The 26,929-nt window shown below is 41.0% G+C and overlaps 1 protein-coding gene across 2 annotated transcripts in view; it reads left to right on the top strand.

Annotated features, from left to right (window-relative positions):
- The first annotated feature begins 659 nt into the window (after nucleotides 1-659).
- The window catches only part of SUFU (SUFU negative regulator of hedgehog signaling), a 143,598-nt gene continuing 117,328 nt past the window's right edge, over nucleotides 660-26,929 (top strand). For both annotated transcript variants that reach the window (XM_036735626.1, XM_036735625.1), the window contains exons 1-2: nucleotides 660-859; nucleotides 12,836-12,970. In XM_036735626.1, coding sequence (XP_036591521.1) covers nucleotides 660-859; nucleotides 12,836-12,970 — 335 coding nt within the window. The remainder of the gene's footprint in view (nucleotides 860-12,835; nucleotides 12,971-26,929) is intronic.

Below are 26,929 nucleotides of genomic sequence, written 5' to 3'. Positions count from 1 at the left end.
CTGACAGAGGTAACCTTTCAGGAGTCTTGATGACCTTTAGGAGACACCCATTTCCTGGACCTTGTTCAGACACTGGTGTTGCAGGTAGGGAAACGAAGCCTAAACTGTTTAAAAAAAATCAATACCACGCAGACGAACGAATGAATGAATCAGTCAGCTCGGATAGAACTTTCTTGGCACCAAGGGGGAGAGCAGCGGTAGCCGTCAAAGGTACAGAACCGCGGTCCTCTCGCTTGTCTCGGAGGGATGCTCAGAGCCCCGCGCGCACCCAGGTAACACCTCCTGATGGCCAGGGCTGGCCCAACACTTTCTCCCCCCACCCTCCGCTGGTCTCTGGACGGTGGAGGCGGGGTCTATTGTCAGGCCACGCCTTCCCGCCTGTGACTGATATAGATGACAACCAATAATCAGCAGGAGAGCGGGCGCTGGAGCCCCGCCCCAAAAAGCGCCCGGTCGCCCCGCGGCGCCCCACTGGCAGACTCGGCAGCGGCGGCGGCCTGGGTGGAAGGGGGTGCTGTGCGCAGGCGCGGAGTCCGGACCTCGCTGCTGCTCCGGTCGCCTCAGGGCGTCGCACCCACGAACTCTGCCTGCCGTCCCGCCAGTGTGTCCGTCAGTGCCAGCCTCCGCCCCCCGCCCCGGCCCCGGCCCCCGCCGCCCCGATGGCTGAGCTGCGGCCTAGCGGCGCCCCCGGCCCCGCCGCGCCCCCGGCCCCAGCCCCGGCTCCGGCCCCCGTCCCCGCCGCGCCCCCGGCCTTCGCCTCACTCTTTCCCCCAGGGCTACACGCCATCTACGGCGAGTGCCGCCGCCTGTACCCCGAGCAACCCAACCCGCTGCAGGTCACCGCGATCGTGAAGTACTGGTGAGCCCGGGGGGCGGAGCGGAGGCTTAGCCGAGGGGGGCGGGGGCAGCGCGGCCGGGCGTGGAAGGGTTAAGCCGACGGGCGGGGGGAGGGGCCAGCGAGGCGACGCGGGGCTTGGGAGGGAAAGGGTTAATTTGGAACCCTCCGGGGAGTAAAGGGGACAAAGGGGTTAACCGGGCTCGAGGACCAAAGAGTTAATGGAAATTTGCGGAGAGGGGGTGCCTGGGGCTGCGGGGCTATGGAAAGAAAAGGGGTCTTTGGAGCTGGGGGCGGGGCGTAGGGAACTCGTAGACCCCGGCGGGAGGCGAGAGGGGCTACGGCTTAGGAGCGGGGAGCTAGGCTGGGGGGCGGGCTGATTAGGGGAGGACAGGACATTATTGTAGGATGGAAAGATCTAGGAGACCCAAGCTGGAGGTTTGGGGCTGAGAGCGCGGAGTTCGGACCGCCTGGGGTGGCTGCCTGGGTTGGGGAAATGTTTGCCTCTTTGCGAGTTGTTGGAAGGAGTCTCTCTTAGGGATGGGGGAGGGGAGGGGAAAGGGGGGAGGAGAGGGAAAGAGTGGAGGGGGGAAAAGAGAAGGGCTATGCCCGGGTTGGAGTGGAGATTAGAGAGGAGAAGGGGAACTTTTTTTTTTTAACCATAGGCAGGATGAGCTAAGACCTGTTGGTAGTGGACAGGTTTTGCGTTTAAAGTTTTTTGGTCCGTAAATTCCCCATCCCTTTTGTTTTTAACTTTTCTCCGAAGTTTTCTCCGAAAGTCATTCCTTTGACGGCCTCTTTTACCTTTGGATAATAAACTTGACCACAGTCTTCATTTCTGTAGACCAGAGGAGGAAAGCAGATTGAGACCAGCGTCAAACATAGGGAATGAGAAATTCACATGAATTTAAAAGGGCTAAAGGTTAGGAAAAGATTGGTATATGAGCTTTTTAGGCGCAGCTTGGGTCATCTCCGAATCCTGTACTGAGAGGCCTGGGTTTTTAGCTTTATCTCTCTGACGCTTAACTGGTTCTCTTCCCATTGACAGATCACTCAAGATCTCTGAGCCAAAGTTTGCTCTTTTGCAAAGGGTCCTAGATCAACTCCAAAATCTCTTCCAGCTCCAAATTCTTTGCTTTTTTAAAAATGATTTTTGATTGTCCTAAAGCATTGGGGGTGTTTGGCCATAAGAGAACAGCGGAGTAGAATGTTTGAAGGGCTGTCACATGGCTCTAAAGGGCACGAATATTAAGAGCACTGAGGGGAGGAGGAGTAGAAAAGTAGTGGATTTATGCTTTATTTAAGGAAAAACTTTCTAACAATTAGGGCTATATAGAAGTGAGAGGAGATACTGCTCACTTGAGGTCTTCAAGAGAAATATTATAGAGGGGATTCTTAGGTGAAGGTTAGATTAAATGGCCCCTGAAATCCCTTCTGACTCTCATTCTGTGATTCTTATGTCAAGCAAACTGGTAACTACCAGTGGATTCTGGCAAGGAGACTGTTGTGTCAGCTAGAAGATGTACTATGTTGGTAAAAAGATTTATTTCATGAGAATTATTGTATAGCTTATAACTGTCCCTTTAAGGCAGAGACGCTCAGTTCATGTCCATAGAGCCTTGGGACAGGAAGAAAGGGCAGATTCCTGGCAACTGACCTCTTGGGACAGCTACTCTTCTTGTCGCTCTGGAATCAGTTGACTGGAAAAAGGGGAAGTTGAGTAAAGTGAGTTCCATTTCTGAATCATTTGGCCTATGATTTCCCCTTTTGGGATTGAACACTTCTCACCAAATAACCTGGCGTTTCCCTTTAAAATGCCATTGTGTGGTCAGTGGCTAGTGGACCTCCATGTTGGAACAAGTGGGCTGCAGCAGGGTAGGCTAAAAAGTTGGCTAAGCAGTAGATAATGAGACCTGGACACTTGTTCTTTTGGAAAGGAAAGTTTTTTTTCCCTGTTTGTTAAGGCACTGTTCTCATCCCTTTAGAGCTTACAAGTTGTTCTTTAGTTGAAATAAAAAAAATACCTTTCAATAATATTAACAGTGATTCATATTGTAACTATTTCTGGCTTATATTTTCTTTGCAACAATCCTGTGAGGGTTGTTAGTGGAAATATTATAACTCCTGTTTTACAGGTGAACAGATTCAGGGTGAGAGAAGTTAAGTGATTTGCCTAAGGTCATTACTCAGCTAGCAAATATTAGGCAGGATTTTAACCCAGGCCATCTGACTCCAAATCTGATGCCTTACTCTTCTTTTAAAAGATCATTTTGCTGTTCCTCAAACAAGACACTTTATCTCCTGACACTAGGCATTTTTACATTTTCCCATTCTTGGAATACTCTCCTCACCTGTATTCTGGTTTCCTTTAAATCTCAGCTAAAGTCCCACTTTGTACAAGAAGCCTTTACCAGTCCTCCTTAATTACTAATGCCTTCCCTCTATTGGAGACTTGTCTCCAATTTATCCTGTCTGTAGCATGTTGGTGCTTATTTGTTTGCATGTTTTCTCCTCCACTAGACCGTGAGGTGCTTTGATAGCAGGGACAGTTTTTTGCCTGTCCTTAATATCTTCAGCACTTAGCACATGCTTGCCATATAGTAGGCATTTAATGCATGCTTATTGACTAACAAGTTTTTTTACTGGTACCCTATGCTGACTTTCTTAATTAACAATTTAAACAATGCTTTTATATATTAATGTATGCTGTGATTGACATGATTGAAGTACTTCATGGGAGATGTGAAGCTTAGTACGTTAGGACTTCACTCAATGAGATTTCTAAGTAGGACAGTGTTACCGGGGAAGAGGGCTTCATTGAGTCGTAGGGAAGGGCACATATTTTTCTTACTCAGTTGATCCAGCTGTGTATAGAATGTACAGAATAAAGCCCATAGAAAGGACTGGAACTGGTTTTGAGAATATTGCCTTTTTTCTTCAACAAGTATGTGTGTGTTTGGAATTGGGATTGCTTACATACTTTGTAGAGAACACTTGTTCAATTTTGGGGAGACATAAGATTAAATAAGACACGTTCTTTGCCTTTGTGGAGCTGCCACCTGTGCATTGCCACTATTTTCTCAATTTCTGTTGAGGGCAGCCCCATTCTTTTAGTCACCCTGGTTCAAAACCTCAACATCACAATCATCTTTTTCTTCACCCTCATTTCTAAGTAGCTGCCAAGTCTTTCTGATTCTACTTCCACAGTATTTCTCACATCCATCCTTTTCTTTCCATTCAGATGGCTGCCATCATAATTCAGGTCCTTATCACCTTGAACTTGGCTATTGCAACAGCTTTCTAATTGGATTTCCTAGCTTCCAGTCTTTCCTGTTTCCAATCTGTCTTCTACACAGCTGCCACAATAATCTTCCTAAAGCATACATCTGACCATGTCACTTAGGTACTCATGAAACTTTAATGACTTCCTATTGTCTCTAGGATGAAATAAACTGTTCGGTTTGGCTTTTAAAACCCTTTATGATCTGGCTTCAGGCAATCTTTCCAGGCTTATTTCATATTATTTCCATTCTTGTATTCTGCATGCCTAACAAACTAACGTTATTGTCATTCGTGAAACTCTTGCACTTGCCTCTGTGCCTGTGGCTATTTTGTATACCTAGAATACATTCCATCTTCACTTCTGCCTCTCAGAATCCCTAGGAAGAACCCTTCAAGGTTCAGCTCATGTGCCGCCATCTTTGGAAAACCTTTTCTGATCTCCCATAGTTCTTAGAATTCTTTCTCCTCAGATTCTCTCATATACTTTTTCTGTTTACACATCGTTTTCTTCCCAGGAGTATGTAATCTCTTTGAGGACAGAACTTGTTTTTAATCTTTGTATCTCTAGTGCCTAGCGTATAGTAGTAGTAGGTGTTGAATAAATTATGTTGGATTGGATTATTAACCAACTTAATGACTTTTCTTCGAGAGGGGATGAAATACACTGACTAAGAAAATGGTCAGATGTGACACAGAACTGCTGTTTAAATGCAGACCCATGAGAAGGACCGGCTTAGTAAAAGATTGTCTTTAGAACTTTGAGTCTTTTTTGAATAATTGAAATCTGGCTAGCAACTCACAGATGCTAGGATGGGGATTCCATTCCAGCTGCTATTTTACTGTGTGATTGACTTAAAAGTTCTCATATGATCCTGGTCGTGTTTGGTTGTGACATGGAGTTGCCTTCTGGTTACTTTCTCCGAAGTATATGAGTGGCCCTTGTGCAGAAATGCCCGCTCGTGATTTCCCTGGCTGAAGGCCAGGATGTCTGGTGAGCAGAGAAGGTAGTGAAACACAAATCCACAATAGCAGTCTGGGTATTAGGATCTTGGGACCAACTTAATGCCTGGCAACTGACTTTCAGCGTGCAGTTAAGTGTTTCAAGCTCCTCTCTCCACAGCAAACATGGAAGATACTTTGGATCCTTGAATAAGATCTTTAAGTGCAAAATATTATTTTCCACATGCTCATCTGCTTTCAATCAGGTCTCTGACTGGCAGAATAGAACATACTGTGCTTGGGGCCAAGGTTAGCTTTGGTTTGACTTTTAGTCATGTAGTTTGAATTTTAAGGAAAATCCCAGTCTCTGCCCCTTGGCCTGGCATCCTTGGGATCTCTTGTGAGGAGTGAAGAAAATAGGATTAGAGAAGCAATTGAGCTGCTGAGAATTGGAGGGATGAAAACTGATGAGACTTTAGGTTTGGAAATTAATTAACAGCTGGAAGCTGGAGCAGGTAGAGAGGGTCCACACTATTGGGTACACACTGTTGTTATTGTTGCTTTTGTTGTTTAAACATCTACCAACCAAGGTTGTTGTGAGGATTAAATGAAATTATATGTATTTTTTAAAAGTATGTGTATGTATATGTATATACACATGTGTGTATAAAACACCTTGCTAATTTTAAAATGATGTTTAAATATCAGTTATTATTGCTTCTTTCTTGACCCTCTGGGGTTTTTTCCAAGAGCTCTATTCCTACTTTTTTCTTAATCCCATTGGTTTTGAGATTAATGAAATAAATTTTCAAAGACAAAAGGGAGGGTAGATATGGAGGTTTGCTGCTTCTCTGTTTTCCTGTCCATCCCAGTGAGACTAGAAGCTGTTTGTATTAGACTTGCCGTATGTCACAGAAACTCTTTGCTTGCATGTTCTAGCATACTTAAAGGTGAAAGAGTCTGCAGAGGCTGTATGCTACACTCTCCGGGATGTATAGAACCCAATGAATTGGTTTTAAATGGCACCTCACTACTAGGTCTGCCCTGATCATTTGTAATATATATTTCTTATGAACAAGATTTTTTAAATGAGACTTTCTTTCCTTCAACATATTCATTGCACTGATATCACATGCTCAAGGAAGGACAAGAAAAAAGTATTTGTAAATGTTGACTTTAGAAGGTAGTTTCACTTAAGTTTGTGCTTGTCAGAATGACACATTTCCCCACAGATGCTAAAGAAAAGTCCAATGATTTTGTAAAGCCCTAATTACTGTCTAAAAGTCCCTGATTGAATTAAATCCTTAGAGTGAGATGATGAGTGTGGTTCTTCGATAAATGCTTTTCTCTGTGCACCAGACTGTGGGAATTGTGTGGTGAATTTAATGGGCTCCTCTGAGGCCTAAATTCGTTTAATGTTCCAACTCTACCTTTGAGCAGGCAGTCATGTGGACAGTGTCTTCCAGCTGCAGGCCCTTGCCATGTTGAGCCCAGCGTGGCCTTTGCTGTAGTTTTGTGTGCATAGTTGAGTTATCTCAAGTTTGGCTTTTGTCCCTTGCAATGATAAAAGACCAGCTTTGGCCTGTAGGGTGCATACTAGTGTCTGTGCAGGCTGCAGGCTTTCAGCTTGTTTAGAATAAAGCATAATTAACATAGGGCACAATATGGTCTTTCAGGAATTACCCTCCTGAAGGGGAGAGAATGTAGTTCAGACCCTTAGCCCAGGAACAAAAAGAGAGTTTGGAATATTGCCTCCCAGAGTTCCTGTTAGCCTTTCAGCAGTGATTGATTGAATTCCATCTAAAGGATGCATGCATTGTATCGAAGCTTCTTGCCATGTTTACAGGCATAATGAAAACTAGGTAATTCATGGCAGTATTGCCTTGTCATCTGTAATTTGAGACATCAGGAAGCAAGGCATACAACTGAGCAGATAGTTGCATTTCTAAAAGGGGCCCTGCCAGTTGTTAGCAGGGGAAAGATTTTGGTAGTTAGAGATTAGGATAGTCTTCTGTTCATTATTTCTTGTTTTCATCTGTCAGACCAGTCCAGAAAGGTGGAGCTGACAATCCAATCTGTCACATAATCAACAAGCATTATGGAGTACTATTTGCTAGGTGTTGGGAATATAAAACCAAAACCAAAACAATTCCTGCCCTCAGGTAGCTCATATTCTAATTGGGGGACAACATACAAAACTATACCAAGTAGAAATAAGTTAATCTTGGGGAGGAGGCAATAGCAGCTATGGACACCCAGAATGGTGTCTTGCAGAAGGTGGCTCTTAAACTGAGTCTTAAAGGAAACCAGGGATTCCAAAAGGTAGAAAAGTTGGGAGGGAGAGCATTCTAGACAAGAGGAACAGTCAGTGGAAAGGCACAGAGATGAGAGATGGAATTTCAGTGTGAGAAACAGCAAAAAGGCCAGTATGGCTGGACCTTAGAATGGGTGGAGGGGAAAAATGTCTAATAATGTTAGAAAGGTAAGATGGGGCTAGGTTGGGAGGGACTTGTAATTTCTTAAGTCTTAAGGATAATAGGAAGCCACTGGGGTTTATGGAGTATGTATGGATTGAGGGGTGAGAGAGTAAGAATTGCATCGCTTTGGTGTTGCCTGAATTGGTGGATTGGAGTGGAGAGGGATTTGAGGCAGGGTTACTGGGAGACTATAGCAATGGTGTCTCATGTGGTTAGAAGGTGATTTATAGTAGAGATGTCATGGAGATAGATTTTTTTTGTGAGTGAGAAGTTCAGGATGTAATAGGCTAAGTGACTGGAAGGTATAGTGGTGCCTTGGACAGAAATGTGGGTAGTTCAGAGTGAAAGGTAGTTTGGGGTAAAGATAATGAGTTTTGTTTTGAATATGTTGAATGTGAGATGTCTGTAGAACATTTTGGAGTGTCCAGTAGACAGGTGGGAATCCGGGATTGGGTCCAGAGAAAGAGAATTTTACTGGATAGTTAGATCTGGGAGTTATCTGATAATAATAGATAATAATTAAACACTTGGGAGTTGATGAGACTAACTGGTGAGAGAGTGTAGGTAAAAAAGAAAAGAGGGCCTTGGGCAGAATCTTGGAGTACACCTATAGTTAAGTGTATGGTGTAGATAATGATCCAACAAAGGATTTCTAGAAGGAATGATCAGCAGAAGAGAGCATTGTCACAAAAACTCAGAGAGGAAGATGTATTCAGGAGAAGAGGGTGGTCACTAGTGTCAGATGCTGTGGAGAGGTCAAGAAGGATAAGAATTGGGGGCAGCTCGGTGGCGCAGTGGAGTCAGGAGGACCTGAGTTCAAATTTGGCCTCAGATACTTGACACATGTACTAGCTGTGTGACCTTGGGCAAGTCACTTAACCCCAGTTGCCCTGCCAAAAAACAAGAATTAAGAAAAGACCATATTTTGTAGTTAAGATGATTGGTAATTTTGGAGAGAACAGTTTTAGTTCAGTGGTGAAGTCAGAAGCTAGACTTCAAAGAGTTAAGAAAAGAGAGGAAAGGCATAAGAGGAGAGCTATATAGGACAATAGCTAGAAGCTAGATTGCAAAAGGTTTAGAAGAGTGAGAGAAGAGGAACTGGAGGTAACCAGCGTAGACTGCTTTTTCAAGAAATTTCGTTGAGAAAGGTATGGAAAAATATAGGATGATAGTTTACTGGGAAAGCTAAGGTCTCTTAATAGCTTTTTTAAAAATGAGGGAAGGGGGCAGCTAGGTGGTGCAGTGAGTAGAGCACTGGCCCTGGAGTCAGGACGACCTGAGTTCAAATCCGGCCGCAGACCCTTGACACATGTACTAGCTGTGTGACCTTGGGCAAGTCACTTAACCCCAATTGCCCTGCCCCCCCCCCAAAAATAACCAAAAAAATGAGGGAAACTAGTAGTGTTTGTAAACAGCAGGAAACGAATTCTACATAGAGTAGATTAGAAAGAGGGAATGATGGTGGGGCAATCTTCTGAAGAAAGGATGAGATCAGGGGAACATGTAGAAGCATTGACCTTGGTGGGGAGAAGTGCCATCTCTTCATCAGAGACTGCAGTAAAAGAAGAAGTTAGTAGGGGATGATATGAAGAGATTTTGAGATAAGGTAAGAAGAGGGAACTCAGTTGTTTAGTCATTTTTTGGTCATGTCTACCTCTTTCTGACCCCATTTGGGGTTTTCTTGGCAAAGAGACTAAAACAATTTGTCATTTACTTTCCAGCTCATTTTAGAAAACTGCAGCAAACCCCTTGAGTGACTTGCCCAGGGTCACACAGTTAATAAGTATCTGAGACCAGATTTGAACTCAGGAAGATGAGTCTTCAACCTCTCCCTCTCTGAACTAGATAAATCTAACCACAAAATAAACAAGAAACAAGTTAAGGGGGTGAATAGAATTTTAGAAAAGTTAGATATGGTAGACCTCTGGAGAAAATTGAATGGGGATAGAAAGTAATATATACCTTTTTCTCAGCTGTAAATGGCACCTACACAAAAATTGACCAAATTATTTAGGGCATGAAGACCTCACAATCCAGTGCAGAAAGGCAGAAATATTAAATGCATCCTTTTCAGATATGATGCAATAAAAATTGAAAGATAGACTAAAAATTAATTGGAAATTAAGTAATCTAATCCTAAAGAATGGGTGAGTCAAACAACAAATCATAGAAACAATCAATAACTTCAAACAAGAGAATGACAGTAATGAGACAACATACCAGAACTTATGGGATGTATGAAAGCAGTTCTTTGGTGAAGTTTTTTTTATCTCTGAATGCTTACATGAATAAAATGGAGAAAGAGGAGATCGATGAATTAGGCAGGCAGCTAAAAAAGCCAGAAAAAAAAAAACAAATTAAAAGTACCCAATTAAATACCAAATTAGAAATACTGAAAACCAAAGGAGAGATTAACAAAATTGAAATTAAGAAAACTATTGAACTAATAAAACTAAGAGCTGGTTTTATGAAAAAAAACAATAAAATAGATAAACCCTTAGTTGATTGGATTAAAAAAAAGAAGAAGAAAACCAAATTACCAGTATCAAAAATGAAAAGGGTGAATTCACCACCAGTGAAGAGGAAATTAAAACAATAATTAGAAACTGCTTTGCCCAAGAGTATGCCAATAAATTTGACTATCTTAGTGAAATGGATGAATGTTTACAAAAATATAAATTGACCAGATTAGCAGAAGAGGAAATAAAATATTTAACCCTATTTCAGAAAAAAAAAATTGAACAAGCCATTATTGAACTCCTAGGAAAAAATCTCCAGGGCTAGATGGATTTACAAGCAAATTCCGTCATACATTTAAAAAACAATTAATTCCAATACTATAGACTATTTGGGAAAATGGGTGAAGGAGTCCTACCAAATTCCTTTTATGATACAAATATGGTACTGATATCTAAACTGGGAAGAGTCAAAACAGAGAAGGAAAATTATAGACCAATTTCCCTAATGAATATAGATGCAAAAATTTTAAATAAAATATTAGTAAAAAGATTACAACTCATCACGAGAATAATACACTATGACCAGGTAGGATTTATACCAGGAATGCAGCACTGGTTCAATATTAGGAAAACTATTGGCGTAATTGACCATATCAACACCAAACTTAACAGAAACCATATGATACCTCAATAGGTGCAGAAAAAGCTTTTGACAAAAGCACCAACAGCACCAATTCCTATTAAAAACACTAGAGAGCGTAGGAATAAATGAAGTCTTCCTTAAAATGACAAGTAGCATCTACCTATGACCATCAGCTAGCATTATATATAATGGGGAAATGCTAGAAGCATTTCCAGTAAGATTTGGGGTGAAACAAGGATGTCCATTATCACCGTTGTTATTCAATATGGTACTAGGAAATGTTAGCTTTAGCAATAGAAGAAGAAAAAGAAATTAAAAGAATTAGAATAGGCAAAGAAGAAACAAAGCTATCACTCTTTGCAGGTGATATGATGATATACTTAGAAAATCTTAAGAGAATCAAGTAAAAAACTGCTTGAAATAATAAACAACTTTAGCAGAGTTACAGGATATAAAATAAACCCACATAAGTCATTAACATTTCTATATATTCCTAACAAAGCCCAACAGCAAGAGACAGAAAGAGAAATTCCATTTTTAAAAATTTTTTTAAAATTTATTTATTTATTTTTAGTTTACCACACATGGTTCTACATAATTTTGAGTTCCAGATTTTCTCCCCTCCCTCCCCCCTCCCTCCCCAAGACAGCCTGGAATCTCATATAACTACCATGTATAACTTCGCATTGAATTAATTTATACACTAGTCAAGTTGTGGAGAAGAATTATGACCAATGGAATGAATCATGAGAAAGAAGAGATAGAACCAAAAAAAAAACAAACCCAAAAACAAAAACAAAAGAGAAGCAAAAAAGGCGAGCATGTAGTGCGCCTCAATCTGTATTCAAACTTCACAGTTCTTTCTCTGAATGAAGATAGCATTCTCCATCGTGAGTCCCTTGGAGTTGTCCTTGCACCTTACGTTGCTGAGAAGAGCGAAGTATGTCAGGGTTGGTCCTCACATTGTCCATATATCTGTGGTTGTGTACAATGTTCTCCTGGCTCTGCTCCGCTCACTCAGCACTATGTCGTGTAGGTTTTTCCAGGTTGTTACGAAGTCCGTATCATCCCCATTTCTTATGGCACAATAGTATTCCATTACCTTCATATGCCACAGCTTGTTCAGCCATTCCCCAATTGATGGGCATCCCTTTGATTTCCAATTCTTGGCTACCACAAAAATAGCTGCTATAAATATCCTTGTACATATGGGTCCTTTTCCCGCTTGTGTGATTTCTTTGGGATACAACCCTAGAAGTGGCAATGCTGGGTCAAAGGGTATGAACATGTTTATAGCCCTTTGGGCATAGTTCCAAATTGCTCTCCAAAATGGCTGGATCAGCTCACAACTCCACCAGCAATGTAACAATGTTCCAATGAGAAATTCCATTTAAAGTTATTGTAAACATTATAAAATATTTGGGAGTCTACCTGCCAAAACAAACCTAGGAACTATATGGACACAATTACAAAACACTTTTCACACAAAGTCAGATCTAAATAATCGGAAAAACATCAGTTCCTCATGAGTAGGCCAAGTTAATGTAATAAAAATGACAATTCTGCCTAAATTAATTTACTTACTCAGTGCCATACCAATCAAACTACCAAAAAATTATTTTATAGAGCCAGAAAAAATAATAACAAAATTCATCTGGAAGAACAAAAGGTCCAGATTATCAAGGGAATTAATGAAAAGAAATGCCCATACCAGATCTTATATTATAAAGGAAGATGATGAGTCTTCCTGATCTTAAGGCCTGGTACTCTATACATTCCTCCACTTAGATGCTTAAAGAGGAACCTCACATGTCCTCAGTTTTCTTGGTAAAGTGTGAGGTGATGTCGTTAGCTGATAGGATGGGGGAAGATGTTGGTTTGGGAGATGACAGGAGAGAAAAGAAAGTTTGAAATAGCTACTGTGGTGAATAGGATAGTCAATTAGGGAGGAGTAAAAGGATTTCTTTACTGCAGCCAGGGCCTAGTTGAGATCAGATAACAAAAATTTCTAATAGAACTCACTGCTTGATTGTGTATTTTCCTCTGTGTAGTAGCATGAGTTAAAAGCAAAGGAAATGGATGAAGGGAAGGTCAGGGCTTGATAAGAAGTCTGGTTTTTCTGGCTGCAAAGCATGTCCTTTCTTTTGCCTTGTTTAGTTATCCAGTTTTCATTGACTTTTCTCCCCTCTGTGTCTTGCAGGTTGGGTGGACCAGACCCCTTGGACTACGTTAGCATGTACAGGAACTTGGGAAGTCCAGGGGCAAATGTCCCTGAACACTGGCACTACGTTAGCTTTGGACTGAGTGATTTATATGGCGACAACAGAGTCCATGAGTGAGTATGTGCCCACCTACCCATTAACTTTCTTAGCCTTTGGCTTAAACTTGTGTCCAGTTTTCTGAGGCTCAATTTAGCCAAAGTAGCACTGACATTGTCTTGTAGAGTTAGTACCTGTGAAGCTTTGTTGAAGTGGCATGAAGTTGGGCTGCAAGCATTTTCTTTGTGGACCCTTTGTGTCTGTGCTTTGATACCAGGGATCTCATGAGTTTTTTGAATAGATATTATGTGCTAGTTGACTACAGAGTGTTTGTTTTCTGCCAAGATCACACTTTAGAACTACTTACCTATTTTCTTGTTGTCAGTCAGTATACATTTATCAAGCATCTACTTTGTTCTTGGCACTGTTAAGTGCTGGGGGATACAAATACAAAAAGGAAAGATAGTCCCTGCCCTCAAGAATCTTACAACCTAATGGAGGAAGACAATGCACAGAAAGAAGCTGGAGAGGAAGGGAGAGTATCCAAGTACCTGGCACAGGGCAGGGGAAGGGGAGCAGTAAATGGACATGATGGAGAAGTCCATAGAATTGCAGCCAGGTAGAAAATGAAGAGTGTCAGGGGCTAGATTCAAGTCCAGCACTATGAACCTAGCTGCTTCTACTCTGTCTCTTCTCTTCTCTTCTATTCTCTTGACTTTATTTTCATGGAGTCATTAGCTTCTACTTCACTAAGTCTAATTTTTAAGGAATTATTTTCTTCAATGAGGTTGTGTACCTCTTTTACCATTTGGCCAATTCTAATTTTTTTTTTAAATTCTCATTTTTTTAAGGAGTTGTTTTTTCAGTATTTTTTTGTGGTTTCTTCATTATTTTTTTTTATTTCTCTCATTTCTTTTCCCAGTTTTTCCTTCTACTTGTCTTATTTGATTTTTAAAATTACTTTTTTGCTCTTTTTAAAAAAATCTCTTTCTTCAGTTCTTCTAGGAATTCTTATTGGTCCGACATTGTGCACCGTGGAAATGCATTGTGTGCATTTTTTCTATAAGGCTTTGCTTATAAATGTTTTCACATAGTTGTCTTGTGTTTGTCTTTTATAATAAGCTTCTTTTGTTGTTATTTGCTCATTTTTCCAGTGTAGTTTTTTACTTTGAACTTTATGTTAGTGATGGGCTCTGCTCACTTCTGGGGAAGTAGAGTGGGGGACAGGGGTCACTGTCCCAGGTTTCAGACTTTTTTATCCTGATGTTTTCATAGTTTGTTCTGGAGGTTTGTAAATTTCTGTTGCTTCCATGGTGGTGTGATCCAAGTAGAGGTATGATCACAGCTCTTTGGTCCTTACCAGGTTAAGGCCCCTGCACAACTCCTTTCCTCCCGTCTGACTACAACTTGGAACTTAGTAATGGTCAGTGGAGTTGCCAAATGACTCCCATTCCTACTACCAGCACTAGCACAGAGGTCCAGATTCTCTGGAATCTATTTCTGACCAGGTGTTTGGTTCCCTTATTGTCTCTAGGCAGTGAGAGCTTCTGGAAACTACTACTATTGCTGTTGCCACTCCCTCCAAAGCCCATAGCTAATGTTGCTGCATTTCTGGCCAGCTCCTACCTCAGTGTCATAAATCTCAATCTCTTAAGTTGTCCTGGGCTGGAAAAATGTCTCACTCCAACTTTTTGTTGATTATGTTGCTTTAAATTTTGATTTTTAAGTCACATTATTTTAAAGTTGCATAGAGAGAAATTCGGGGAGAGTTTGGCTAGAATGCTCCCTTTACTCAGCCGTCTTGGTTCTGCTCCTGTTGCTGCTTTGCTTGAGAGGTTTGTGTCAGTCAGTCAGTCAGCAAGCATTTATTAAATGCTTACTATGTTCCAGGTTCTGTGCTAAGCTCTGGGGATACAAAGAAGCAAATGCATGGTCCTTTGCCTCAAGTAACTCATATTTTACTAGAGACAATGTGTAAAAAAAATTGTACAGACAAAATATATGTAGTATAAATGGAAGATAATCTCAGTGGGAAGGAGGATTGTGGAGTTGGGGCTCCTAGTGTAGAACAGAACCAGACAAGACCTCTTGCAGAAGGTGGAGTTTGAGCTGAGTCTTGAAGGAAACTAAGGAACACAGAAAGTGGAAGTGAAGAGGGAGAATATTCCAAGTAGGATTGAGAACCACAGAGTCTAGAGATATGGAGCATTGTGTGCAGGTGATAGCCAGGAGGTCATAGGGTAAATGAAAGAGATGGGGTAGGCATAGTGTTAAGAATACCTTGGGAAGGTAGGAAGGGGCCAAGTTGTGAAGGACTTTAAATTTCAAACAACATTTTATATTTTATTTGGGAGGTATTAGATCATTAAAGGTTATTGAGTAGAGGATGGTGTGGTCGAGAAATATTTAGCAAAGTCACTTTCTCAGCTTAGTAGAGGATGGATTTGAGAGGAGAGAAGTGTAAGGTTGGGAGACAATCAGAAGGCTGTCAGTATCACTGGAATAACAGTAATTCAGGCATGAGGTGATGGCACCATTCAGGCACCAAGCTGATGGATGTGTGAATGGAGGAAAGGATTGATAGATGAAAGGTAAAAATGACAAGATTTGAAAATAAATTGGATATGTGGAGAGAGTTCAAGTAAGGGCTTGAGGATGATACCGAAATTATGAGCCTGGGTGATTGTGAAGGCGGTGGTGCCCTTAACAGTAGGGAAATTCAGAAGAGAGGAGAGTTTTGGGGGGAAAGATAATGAGTTCTGTTTTGAATATGCTGAGTTTGAGATGTGTATGGGACAATCCAGGTTTAGATGTCCAAAAGACATCTGATGATTTAAGACTGGAATATCTGAGAATCATCTGCATAGAAATGATCATTGAATTCATGGGAACTGATAAGATTACTAAGTGAAAATAGTATAGAAGGAGAAGAGAATAGGGCCAGGACTGAGCTTTGGGGGATACCCACAGTTAGTAGGCATGATCTGGAGGAAGATCCAGGAAAGGAGACTGAGAAGAGAACCAAGAGAGAGCAGGGTTATGAAAATCTAAGAATATTCAAGAAAAAGAGACTGTATAAAAAGCTATAGAGAGGTCAAGAAGAGAATAAAGGCTATTAGATTTGGCAACCAAGATATCACGTAACTCTGGAAAGAGCAATTTAAGATTAATGATATGCAGAATGTTTAGAAAAGAGAGTGAGAGGAAAGGAAGGAGAAGCATCTCAAGTAGATGGCCTACTCAAGAAGTTTAGCCATGAAAGGGAGGAGAGATGGAACAAAAGCTAGTTGGGATAGTGAGGTGTTTGGGTTTTTTTTAAAGATGAGAGAAGACATGGATGTATCTTATAGGCTTTGGGGATAGGGAGAAATTGAAACTTTATTGGGATAATGAGGATGATAATGGGAATACAAGGTTAAAAAAACAAAAAAGTTGCCTGCTTTCAAGGAGCTTATATTCTTTAAAAAAAATTTTTAAAATTTAAATACACAGGAAGAAAAAAAAAACAACTACAAAATAAGAAAAGAAAAAAAAGCATTGTCATGTGCACAGCAGAATGTAAGAGAGAATTCAAAATATACAGCAATAAATTTCCATTTCAAGAAAGTCTATATAATAAATGCCATACATTGTGTTCAGAGCTGTTCATCTTTGCTTCTTTGTAAGTTTTCTTTTGTTCTCTGCTGTGCACTTTTTACTTTGTTCTTTTTTTCCCCCTTCTAGGAGCTTACATTCTATCAAGAGAGACAACATATGCATCTATTTATGTTTATATGTGTGTGTATGTTTGTTATGTAGGTATGTATAAATACATATATACACACACGTATACATGCATATATACAATATACGGGGTATTCCTAAAATCTGGACACATAGGAAATGTGGAGTTATTGCATCGAGTTCATGTGAATCTTGCAAAGCGCATCAACCTTTGCATCACAAATGATAGAAATCATATTGAAGATGCTGTTTGTTAATATTCCAGTTAAATAAAATGTTGTTGAAAATTTCATTCATTTCATTTCTTGAAAATAGCATTTTTTTCCTGTGTGTCCAGACTTTAGGAACACCCTGCATGTACACATACAGAGAGAGATAAATCTTAGTATACATATAGAAAAATACATACAGAATAAATATAAAATAACTACTAGATAGTGAGGGAGAGTTCTATCTGTTGGTGGCATCAAGAAAGGATATGTGTAGATGTAGATTATGTGATGGTGCTTGAGTTAGGTTTTAAAAGGATAATGATTCTGTGAGGCCTAAGTAGAGAGGGAATGCATTCCAGGCATTATGGGTAGCCTGTACAAAGGGCCAGAGAGAAATCTAGACTGGGCCGTAGAGTATAGGAAATTTAAAAAGGATAGGTTGGGTCAGTTGTGAAGGGCTTTAAAAGCCAAACCAGAGGAATTTATGTTTTATCTTGAAGGCAGTGGGAAATCAGTGGAGGTCATTGAGCAGGAGAATGCTATTGTCAGATGTACACTTAAGAAAAATCAATTTGGCTGCTTTGTGGAGGATGGAGTGGAGTGGGGGAAGGACTTTGAGACAAAGGGCATGAATTAGGAGGAGTCAAAAGTGTCACCATAGTTCTTCCAATTTAGTCTGAACCTTCTATATAGAACCAGTTTTGAACTTCTAATTGGGTTATTTAATTATGAGTTTCCTCCAGCTGAGGCCTTATCATTATATTGACCATGTGTTAGAGAGCAAAAGTTTGTAACTAGGCATCCCGGATGATCCCTAGACCCTTATTCCATTGTAGTGTCAGCAGAATGGGAATTAATCTTTACTGAGTTTGGACCCCATGTTATAGTATTAATAATGGAGTCAAAATAGCTAACAGATGTAGGGAGTGAAATGAATATGTTGGACTTTAATTTATATTTTTTAATAAGAACCTCCAAAGGTTGTTCAGTGCAGCTAGCCCTGGGCCTTCCTGCTGACAGATTTATTTCCAGTTAAAAGAACACCATTTCCTGTGTGACTTAAAAATTCTGGCAGTTTGGCCTGCCTATCACATCCTTAGTTAGGGTCCCAGAATTCCCTGGTTAACGTGAGAGAGCTCATTTTAGAAGAGGCAACCTTGAATGACCAAAAGAGGACTGTTCCCATCTGGGCCTGTGCTTTGACTTGTAAAGCCTTGCAGCTTTAGGGACCTGTAAGGGCTATCCGCAGACATTTACTAGACAGTTCTTTATTACGGAACTAAATTGTATATTTGTAGGAGGTATCCTACAGGACTTCCCCTTTGTTCTGAGGGCTTCTTGGGGGAAGAATATTTCTTCCCTGATTTTCCAAACTTTTTATATAGGGTGGCCCATCTAAAATGAGTTCCCATTTAAAACTTGTTTCAATGGGTAACTTTGCACACAGAGCTAAGATTCATAGACAGTGTGTTCTGGCTTCAGACTTGAAAATTCAGATTTCGAATTGGAATTATGACTTCTCTGGTTCTGACAAGATCCTTCAAGGAAGAAAGGAGGGGAAGGTGCTCAGATATTCTCTGGTGAAGTCTGTAATTTGTCAGAAGGTTGGTAGAGATGTGACGTTCGAGTCATGGAACTTTTAGAGCAGGAAAGGACTTCAGAAGTCATCTGGTACAGAAAATTTTCATTTTACAGTGAGGAGAATGGAACCCAGAGAGGTGGACCGACTAGAGCCCAAGCGTCTTAACTCTTTAATCAAAGTGTTTTCCTGTTACACTAGACTTCCCTTTTTGTTTGAACCCTTTTATGTCAACTAACAAAGCATATATAAATCTCTTATTGTGTGTCTGGAGCAATTAATAATCCCTACCACTCAGAAACAAGAAAAGTTCTCTTGGTTCTACCTACCTGTATATACCTGCCAAGTGTATGCAGATGCCTAGAAGCCCAGAGGATATAGGGTCTTTTGTTTTCCCTCCCTTTTCCCAACATTCTCCCAAAGGCAGCTTCTCTGAGATAGTCGTAGAAGTTATTTCTTAGCTCTCATTCACTGGAGGAAGTGCTACAAGAGAGCACTTGTTTGATCAGGTGGTTTTGTGAGGCTAATTCTGAAAGAGTAGATGGGGCAGGTTCCAGCTGGGAAAAGCCAATGGGGAGACACTGATGATTTGCCAGGAGCCCTGAGGCCATCTTCAACTAACTTCAACTAAGAGAAATATCATTAACCACTCTTCTCCTTGAGTTGTGATATGTGGGAACCTGCCATGCTTGAGAGACATCTGAGTGGAATCTGCGAAGTGCTTGCTGGGACCTGTGATACTCTGGTTTTCCCTTCTGTGACGGAGCAGCTGTAGCTGGGTTGATGGGCTCCAGAGGAGCAGATGGGTCAGGGAGACCCTTTGGGAACTTTGGGATGAACGATAGACCTAGGTAGAAACTGCTAGGGTTCCAGTTCATCAGAAACTTTAGAGCTGGAGTTCTTAACCCTTTTTTTTAGTGTCATGGACCTCTTTGACAGTCTGGTGAAGCCTATGGACCCCTTCTTAGAATATTATTTTTAAATGCATAAAATAAAGCACAAAAGTATTACAAAGGAAACCACTTACATAAGTCATCCTTGACTCTTCACCTTCTCTCACCTCCTCTATCACCAGGTCTTGTCCTTTCTACCTTTCATAAAATCTTTCATATACAGCCACCTTCTCTCCTCTGACACTGCCACCACCCTGGTTCAAGCCCTTATCGCTTCACATCTGGACTATTGCCCTGGATTGTTGTCTTCTGGCTGGTCTCTTTGCCTCGAGTATCTTCCCACTCCAGTGCATCCTCCATGCTGCTCTCAAATTGATTGTACTAAAACGCAGGCCTGATCATGATCTTTCCTCCATTCATAAAATTTCAGTAGCTTCCCATTACCTCGAGGATCAAATATCAAATCCTTTGTCAGTCAAGGCTGTTTATAACCTGGCCCCTTCCTTCCTGTCCAGTCTTCTCACACCTTAACCTCCCCCTTCTACTACACTGGTACTCTGTTATCCAGTTCACTGACCTCCTTGCCATTCCTCAGACAGGACACTCCATCTCTGGACTCCATCCACATTTTCACTGGCTGTCTACCATGTCTTCATTTCTTTTTCTCTTCTTCTCTGCCTTCTACCCTCACTGGATTTCTTCATGCTTTAGCTAAAATTTCATGTCCTTTTAAGAAGCTTTTCCTGATCCTTCTCAACACTAGTACCTTCCCTATTGTGATTATCTTCAGCTTATCTTATATATATATCTTGTTTTTACATAATTGTTTGCAGTGTCCTTGGGACATAGTTGGTGTTTAATAAATGCTTGTTGCTTGAAAGGTGAGAGTCAGCCCCTCAAGGGGGAACCTAATGCAACCTCTTCTCTCTCTGAGAAAGGGGAGAAGGTCTGCTCTACAAGTCAGCCTTCATTTGGAACATAATGTGGACAGAAGGACAGCAGTCTCTTTGTGGTTGAAAACTTCATCCAGCTCTTCCTTTCTCTGCCCAGAGACTGACTTCAGATTTATTCTGGAAAGAGCTTATTTATTGGAATGGATGAAGGTCTCTTATCTCCTTTAGTTTTGCTGTCAACCCGAGTCTGATCCAGGTAGATGATTTACTTAAACACTGGGGATAGATTAACTTTCTTGTTTGGTGTTTATTGTGGCCTTGACTACCTAAAGATGGGAAATGTTGAATGTTTTCTCAAAAAGCTTATGAATTGCTCAAACTTCTTAACATAACTTTTATCCCTGAGGATTTCTCCAAACCCCCCTGCTTTTCATCTGGCACACCTAGCTTAGGGGACTTATTCTTGCTTAGCCAGAGAGGCCATAGCACTGTTCAGTCCTTTGACAGAGGAAGAAGAATTCCTTCTAGAGCCAATGAGAAGAGCCTGCCTTGAGTTTCACAGAGCAAAGGAAATTCTCTGCTACCGTGCTGGGAGGTAGGCCTCCCTGAAGCAGTGGTCACTGGGCTTTTTCTTCCAGAGGGTGTTTAGTTTCAGGGCAGTTGTTTGTGTGAAATAGTAGACCTCCGCTGCTTAAATGCAAGAGACCTAGACCACCTAGGTAGAGAGGGGTTCCCTTGGCTTGGGGGGAGGGAAGATTTGTCCTTCAGACCCCTTCCTGAAGCTGCCACTTGGACCATAGTCCTCATTTGGAAATATTGAGGAGGATTCCTTTTCTGTCCATGGGCCAGAGAAGGCTGTCTTCATTGTTCAAACTATTCTATTCTACTGCTATTCTATTTATGTGTCTTTTGGTATGCTAAATTAGTATTTCTGCCTGTGTCATTTCCATGAGTCTATGCTCAGCAGAATAGTCACATAGCAGAAGTGTTTCTTATGTTCCTACATTCAAAAAATTGTTAATATTATTTTTATATCACCTTATTTCCTAATAGATCCCTATTTAGTCAGCCATTCTTTATAACAAAGAAGACAAAAGAAAGATAAAAAAGCAGTTCAGCAAAATTAACAACATATCAACCAAGTTTACCATTATATGTAGTATTCTATGTCCATAGTCCCCCACTTCGACAAAGATGGAGGGAGGTACATTGTCATTTCTCTTCTTTGAGGCCAAGCTTGGAACATTATAATTAAACAGTATTCAGTTTCACTTTTTATCAGTTAATGTCTTCTCATGCTTCTCTGAATTGTTCACTTTTATAAGTTCCTACAATGTAATTCAGGTACCATAATTTGTTTTGCCATTTCCCCAACTAATGGGCATCTACTTTCTTTGCAGTTTTTTGCTACCACAAAAAGTGCTACTGTAAATATTTTGGTGTGTATGAAACTTTGCTTTCTATCTTTGACGTACTTTGGGAATGTGCCTGGGATCTTTGGGTCAAAGGATATGGTCATTCCCATATTGCTTTCAAGAATGGTTGGAACATAGCTCTACCAAATACATATTAGTGTGTTTATCTTTCTGCATTCTTTTTGGAATTCTCTATTTCCATCTTTTGTCATCTTTGTAAATTTGCTGAGTATGAGACAAAACCTCATCGTATTGATATGTATTTTTCATATTAGTTATTTTTTCGTGTGGTTATTGAGGTTCTTTTGAGAACTGTTTGTTCATATCCTTTGGGAATTGAATTTTGATCATATATATTTGTATTAGTTCCTTATATAACTTGGATATCAGACTAAATGCAAAGATTCCCCCCATCTGCCCAATTAAGCCCTTTCCTTGGGCTGATTTTGTTTGTGCAAAACCTTTTGAGTTTCATATAGTCATATGATCTTTGGGATCACCTCTATCTCTTTTTTGGTTAAGAATTTACCTCTATCTGATAATGTTATTTTCAAAGTTTTGAAAAAATGTCATGTCTTTTAATATTCAGGTTACATACACATTTTGAACTTGGCATATATTGTGTTAATGTAAACCTAATTTCTCCTAAATCAAGGGTGGGGAAACTACAGCCTCAAGGCCATGTGTGGCCCCCTAGGTCCTCAAGTGTGGCCCTTTGACTGAATCCAAACTTCCTCAAGGCCCCAGGTTCCCCACCCCTGTAAACTATTTTTAGGGTTTTTCCCCCCAGCCATTCTTGTCAAGTAGGGAGCATTTCCCCAAATAATATATGTTCTTATTCCATCCTTTTAAGAACATTTCCTTTGTGACATAGGTAATACCTTGGCATATATGGACAACAAGTGTCATTTAAACCTATAATCAGAGCTTCCCTTGAGTAAGGGCAATGAAAAAGACTTGGGCAGTACCTCCTTAGCTGGCTCTAATAAGGAGCACCACCTATAATCATTTTTTAAAGATCTTGAAATCCCTGAAGTAAAATTCTAATAAACTTGTCTGGTATGTGGGGGCCCCTTAACCATATAAGGTCAGAGGTACCTGCTTTTTGAGCCTTTCTTCTCAGACTAGCCATATCCATGGACCTGGGGATTTGGACACTCTCCCTACTCAAAAAGGCAGAAAAACCATGGCTCCTAAGGAATCATCAGACTGAGTCCTTTGTTCCAGAACTCACCTCTACGGCTTACCTTTCCACTTGATTCTCCTTTTGGATTCAAAATCTAGTTCGAATATTAATACTTACCCTGCCTGTTCTGTGGATGGTTGCTAATATTCACCTTTGATGGGTGGGTATCGTGATTCTGGTTCCTGATCTTGGACTCCAGTCTTCCCATTTTGTTTAATTTTTTTATTTAATATTTTAGTTTTCAACATTGATTTCCACAAGATTTTGAGTTACAAATTTTCTCCCCATTTTTACCCTCCCTCCCATTCCAAGATGGCATATATTCTGATTGCCTCGTTCTGCAGTCAGCCCCTCCCTTCTTTCATCCCACTCCCCCACCCTATCCCTTTTTTCCTGACTTTCTTGCAGGGCAGGATAGATTTTTATGCCCCATTGCCTGTATATCTTGTTTCCCACCTGTATGCAAAAAACAACTTTTTTTTTTTTAAAGCATCTGCTTTTAAAACTTTGAGTTCCAAATTCTCTCCCCTCTTTCCTTCCCACCCACCCTCCCTAGGAAGTCAAGCAGTTCAACATAGATCACACATATATCATTATGTAAAACACTTCCACCATGCTCATTCTGTGAAAGGCTAGCTATATTTCCTTCCATCCTATCCTGTCCCCCTTTATTTGATTTTCTCCCTTGACCCTGTCCCTTTTCAAAAATGTTTGCTTTTGATTACCTCTTCCCCCTATCTGCCCTCCCTTCTATCATCCCCTCTTTTTTATCCCCTTTCCCCTTACTTTCCTGTGGAGTAAGATACCCATTTGAGTGTGTATGTTATTCCCTCCTCAAATTGAATCCCATGAGAGTAAGATTCACTCATTCCCCCTCACTTGCCCCGTCTCCCTCCCAAAAGAACTACTTTTTCTTGCCATATTTATGTGAGATAATTTACCCCATTCTATCTCTCCCTTTCTCCTTCTTTCAGTATGTTCCTCTCTCACCCCTTAAATTTATTTCATTTTTTTAGATATCATCCCTTCATATTCAACTCATCCTGTGCCCTCTGTCTATATTCCCTTCAACTCCTGTAATCTTGCAAAAAGTCTCATGAATTACACACGTCACCTTTCCATGTAGGAATGTAAACAAAACAGTTCAACTTTAGTAAGTCCCTTATGAATTCTCTTTCTTGTTTACCTTTTCATGCTTCTCTTGATTCTTGTATTTGAAATTTTTTATTCAGCTCTGGTCTTTTCATTGAGAAAGCTTGAAAGTCCTCTATTTTATTGAAAATCCATATTTTGCCTTAGAGCATTATACTCAGTTTTGCTGGGTAGCTGATTCTTGGTTTTAATCCTAGCTCCTTTGACCTCCAGAATATCATATTCCAAGCCCTTTGATCCCTTAATGTAGATCTTGTGTTATCCTGATTGTGTTTCCACAATACTCAAATTGTTTCTTTCTGGCTGCTTGCAATTTTTTTTCTCCTTGACCTGACAACTCTGGAATTTGGCTACAATAATTCCTAGGAGTTTCCTCTTTAGGATCTTTTTCAAGAGGCAATTGTTGGATTGTTTCAATTTCTTTTTTGCCCTCTGGTTCTAGAATATCAGGGCAGTTTTCCTTGATAATTTCTTGAAAGATGATATCTAGGCTTTTTTTGATTATGACTTTCAGGTAATCCAGTAATTTTTAAATTATTTCTCCTGGGTCTATTTTCCAGGTCAGTGGTTTTTCCAATGAGATATTTCTCATTGTCTTCCATTTTTTCATTCCTTTGGTTCTGTTTTATAATATCTTGATTTCTCATAAAGTCACTAGCTTCCACTTGTTCCAGTCTAATTTTTAAGGTAGTATTTTCTTCAGTGGTCTTTTGGACCTCCTTTTCCATTTGGCTACTTCTGCCTTTCAAGGCATTCTTCTCCTCCTTGGCTTTTTGGAGCTCTTTTGACATTTAGGTTAGTCTATTCTTTAAGGTGTTATTTTCTTCAGTATTTTTTGGGTCTCCTTTAGCAAGTCATTGACTTGTTTTTCATGGTTTTCTTGCATTACTCTCATTTCTTGTCCCAATTTTTCCTCTACTTCTTTTATTTGCTTTTCTAAATCCTTTTTGAGCTCTCCCATGGCCTGAGACCAATTCATATTTTTCTTGGAGGCTTTTGATGTAGGCTCTTTGACTTTGTTGACTTCTGGCTGTATGTTTAGGTCTTCTTTGTCACCAAAAAAGGAATCTAGAGTTTGAATTTCAGTCTGTGTTTGAGTCTGAGTTCGTTTTCATTGCCTGGCCATGTTCCCAGCCAGCTACTTGACCCTTGAGCTTTTTGTCAGGATATGACTGCTTGTAGAGTAGAGAATACTTTGTCCCAAGCTTTAGGTTCCAAGCACTGCTGTTTTCAGAGCTACTTCTACTCCGCCATCACTCCAGGCTCGTCCCAGCAGCGCTCCTCCTCCCCCAAGAACCACCAGTCAGGACCTCAATACAGATCCAAGCAGGGCACAGCAAGAGAATCTGCCTTTGTGCCCACAAAGTGCTCCTTGCACTCCTGCTCTGATCTGCTGCTAGATTCCTCCCACTGTGTGAGCCAGGGACTCGGGAAGCAGCTGACGCTGAAGCTCTGGAAGCAGCCTCGGGAGCTTCCTGCTGCTGCCACCTCTATGGCTGCACCACCTCCGGCACCCCTGGGGCTGGTGGCCAGACCACTCTGAACTAGGTCCCGCAGTTTCCCTCTAGCCTGTTCTTTGGCATTTGTGGGTTGAGAAGTCTGGTAACTGCCACAGTTCACTGATTCATGGCCCCAAGGCCTGTTTCGGCTAGCTGACTCTGGGTCTGGCTGGCCTGCACTCCCCTCCCAGCACTGTGCAATAGACCCTTCCTGGTGACCATCCAGGCTCTCCTGGGTCTGAGACCTGTTTCCCTCTGCTATTTCATGAGTTCTGCAGCTCTAGAATTTGTTCAGAGCCATTTTTTACAGGTGTTTGGAGGGATTTGGGGGAGAGCTTAAGCAAGTTCAGTCACACTCTAGACTTCAGTCTTAAGATTGCTTCCTCCCTTCCTATGAGCCTTGGGTGTTGTTCATCCTTGTTTCATTTCTGGTTTCTGCTGTTTAATCTGCTCTCTCTTCCTGGGTTAAATTAGAAAATTGTATTTTTCTTTCCACTTGAGCCTTGAAGAGGAGACGATCACATGGACTGTCAGTCAGGTTGCTTTTTTAAATCTTCAGATATATCAATCAATCAAGTATTTATTAAACACCAGTTTTATACTAGGTTCTGGGTTAAAAATTCAATGAATGATGTAATCCTTATTGCAAGGAGTTTACATTCTATGGGAAGGCAAGTGTATGTAAAAGTATATATGGAATAAATATAAGAATAAATACAAATAAATACAGAGTAGCTTAAATACAAGGTAGTTTGAGAGGTAGCAATTTCAGGAATCGGGAAAGTATTCATGTAGAAGATGGTGATTGGGCCATTCTTAAAGGAAGAGAGAGATTGTGTGAGATGGCCATTAGGATGGAGCACATTTTAGGCATAGGAGTGGCTGATGCAAAGATAGAGAGATGGGAAATGAGTATGTGCGGAGTGCTCTATCTCCAGCACTCGCGCTACTGTCCCCCCACTGCTAGCCCGTCCTCTCACTCACCAAGTCGCAGCATGATGAGTCTTCGGGGCGCCACCGGCCTCCACGACCCTCGTGGAGGAAGAACCAGACAGAACACCTGAGGTAATCAGGGAGCTCTTTATTCCGTCGCGACTACATCCCCGAACGCCGCACTTCCCCGAAGCGAGTGCTCTTATGGCTTTACCCCTCCCTATGCGAGCTCTATCGTCCAATCACAGGCTGAGTCCTACTTTATATCCTAATATGGCAATTACAGCAAGCTAGCTCTAAGTGTTCCCGCCCCCAACATCTCCCGTTCCCGCCCCCAACATCTCCCGTTCGGGCCCCCAACAAGTATGGAACAGCTAAAAGACCAATTTGGCCAACTTAAAGAGAGAGGGAAGACTAGATTGGGTCTAGTTTGTGAAGAGCTTTAAGGGCTAAACAAATGAGTTCATATTTGATCCTAGAAGAATAGGGTGCCACTAGAATTTATTGAATAGGAGTTAGTGACATGGACAAATCTGTCCTTAAGGAAAACT

The sequence above is a fragment of the Trichosurus vulpecula genome, chromosome 8 (genome assembly GCF_011100635.1).
Source record: "Trichosurus vulpecula isolate mTriVul1 chromosome 8, mTriVul1.pri, whole genome shotgun sequence".
Lineage (NCBI taxonomy): Eukaryota > Metazoa > Chordata > Mammalia > Diprotodontia > Phalangeridae > Trichosurus > Trichosurus vulpecula.
The sequence above is the reverse complement of the archived record's forward strand: the minus strand, read 5'-3'. Positions and strand labels throughout refer to the sequence as shown.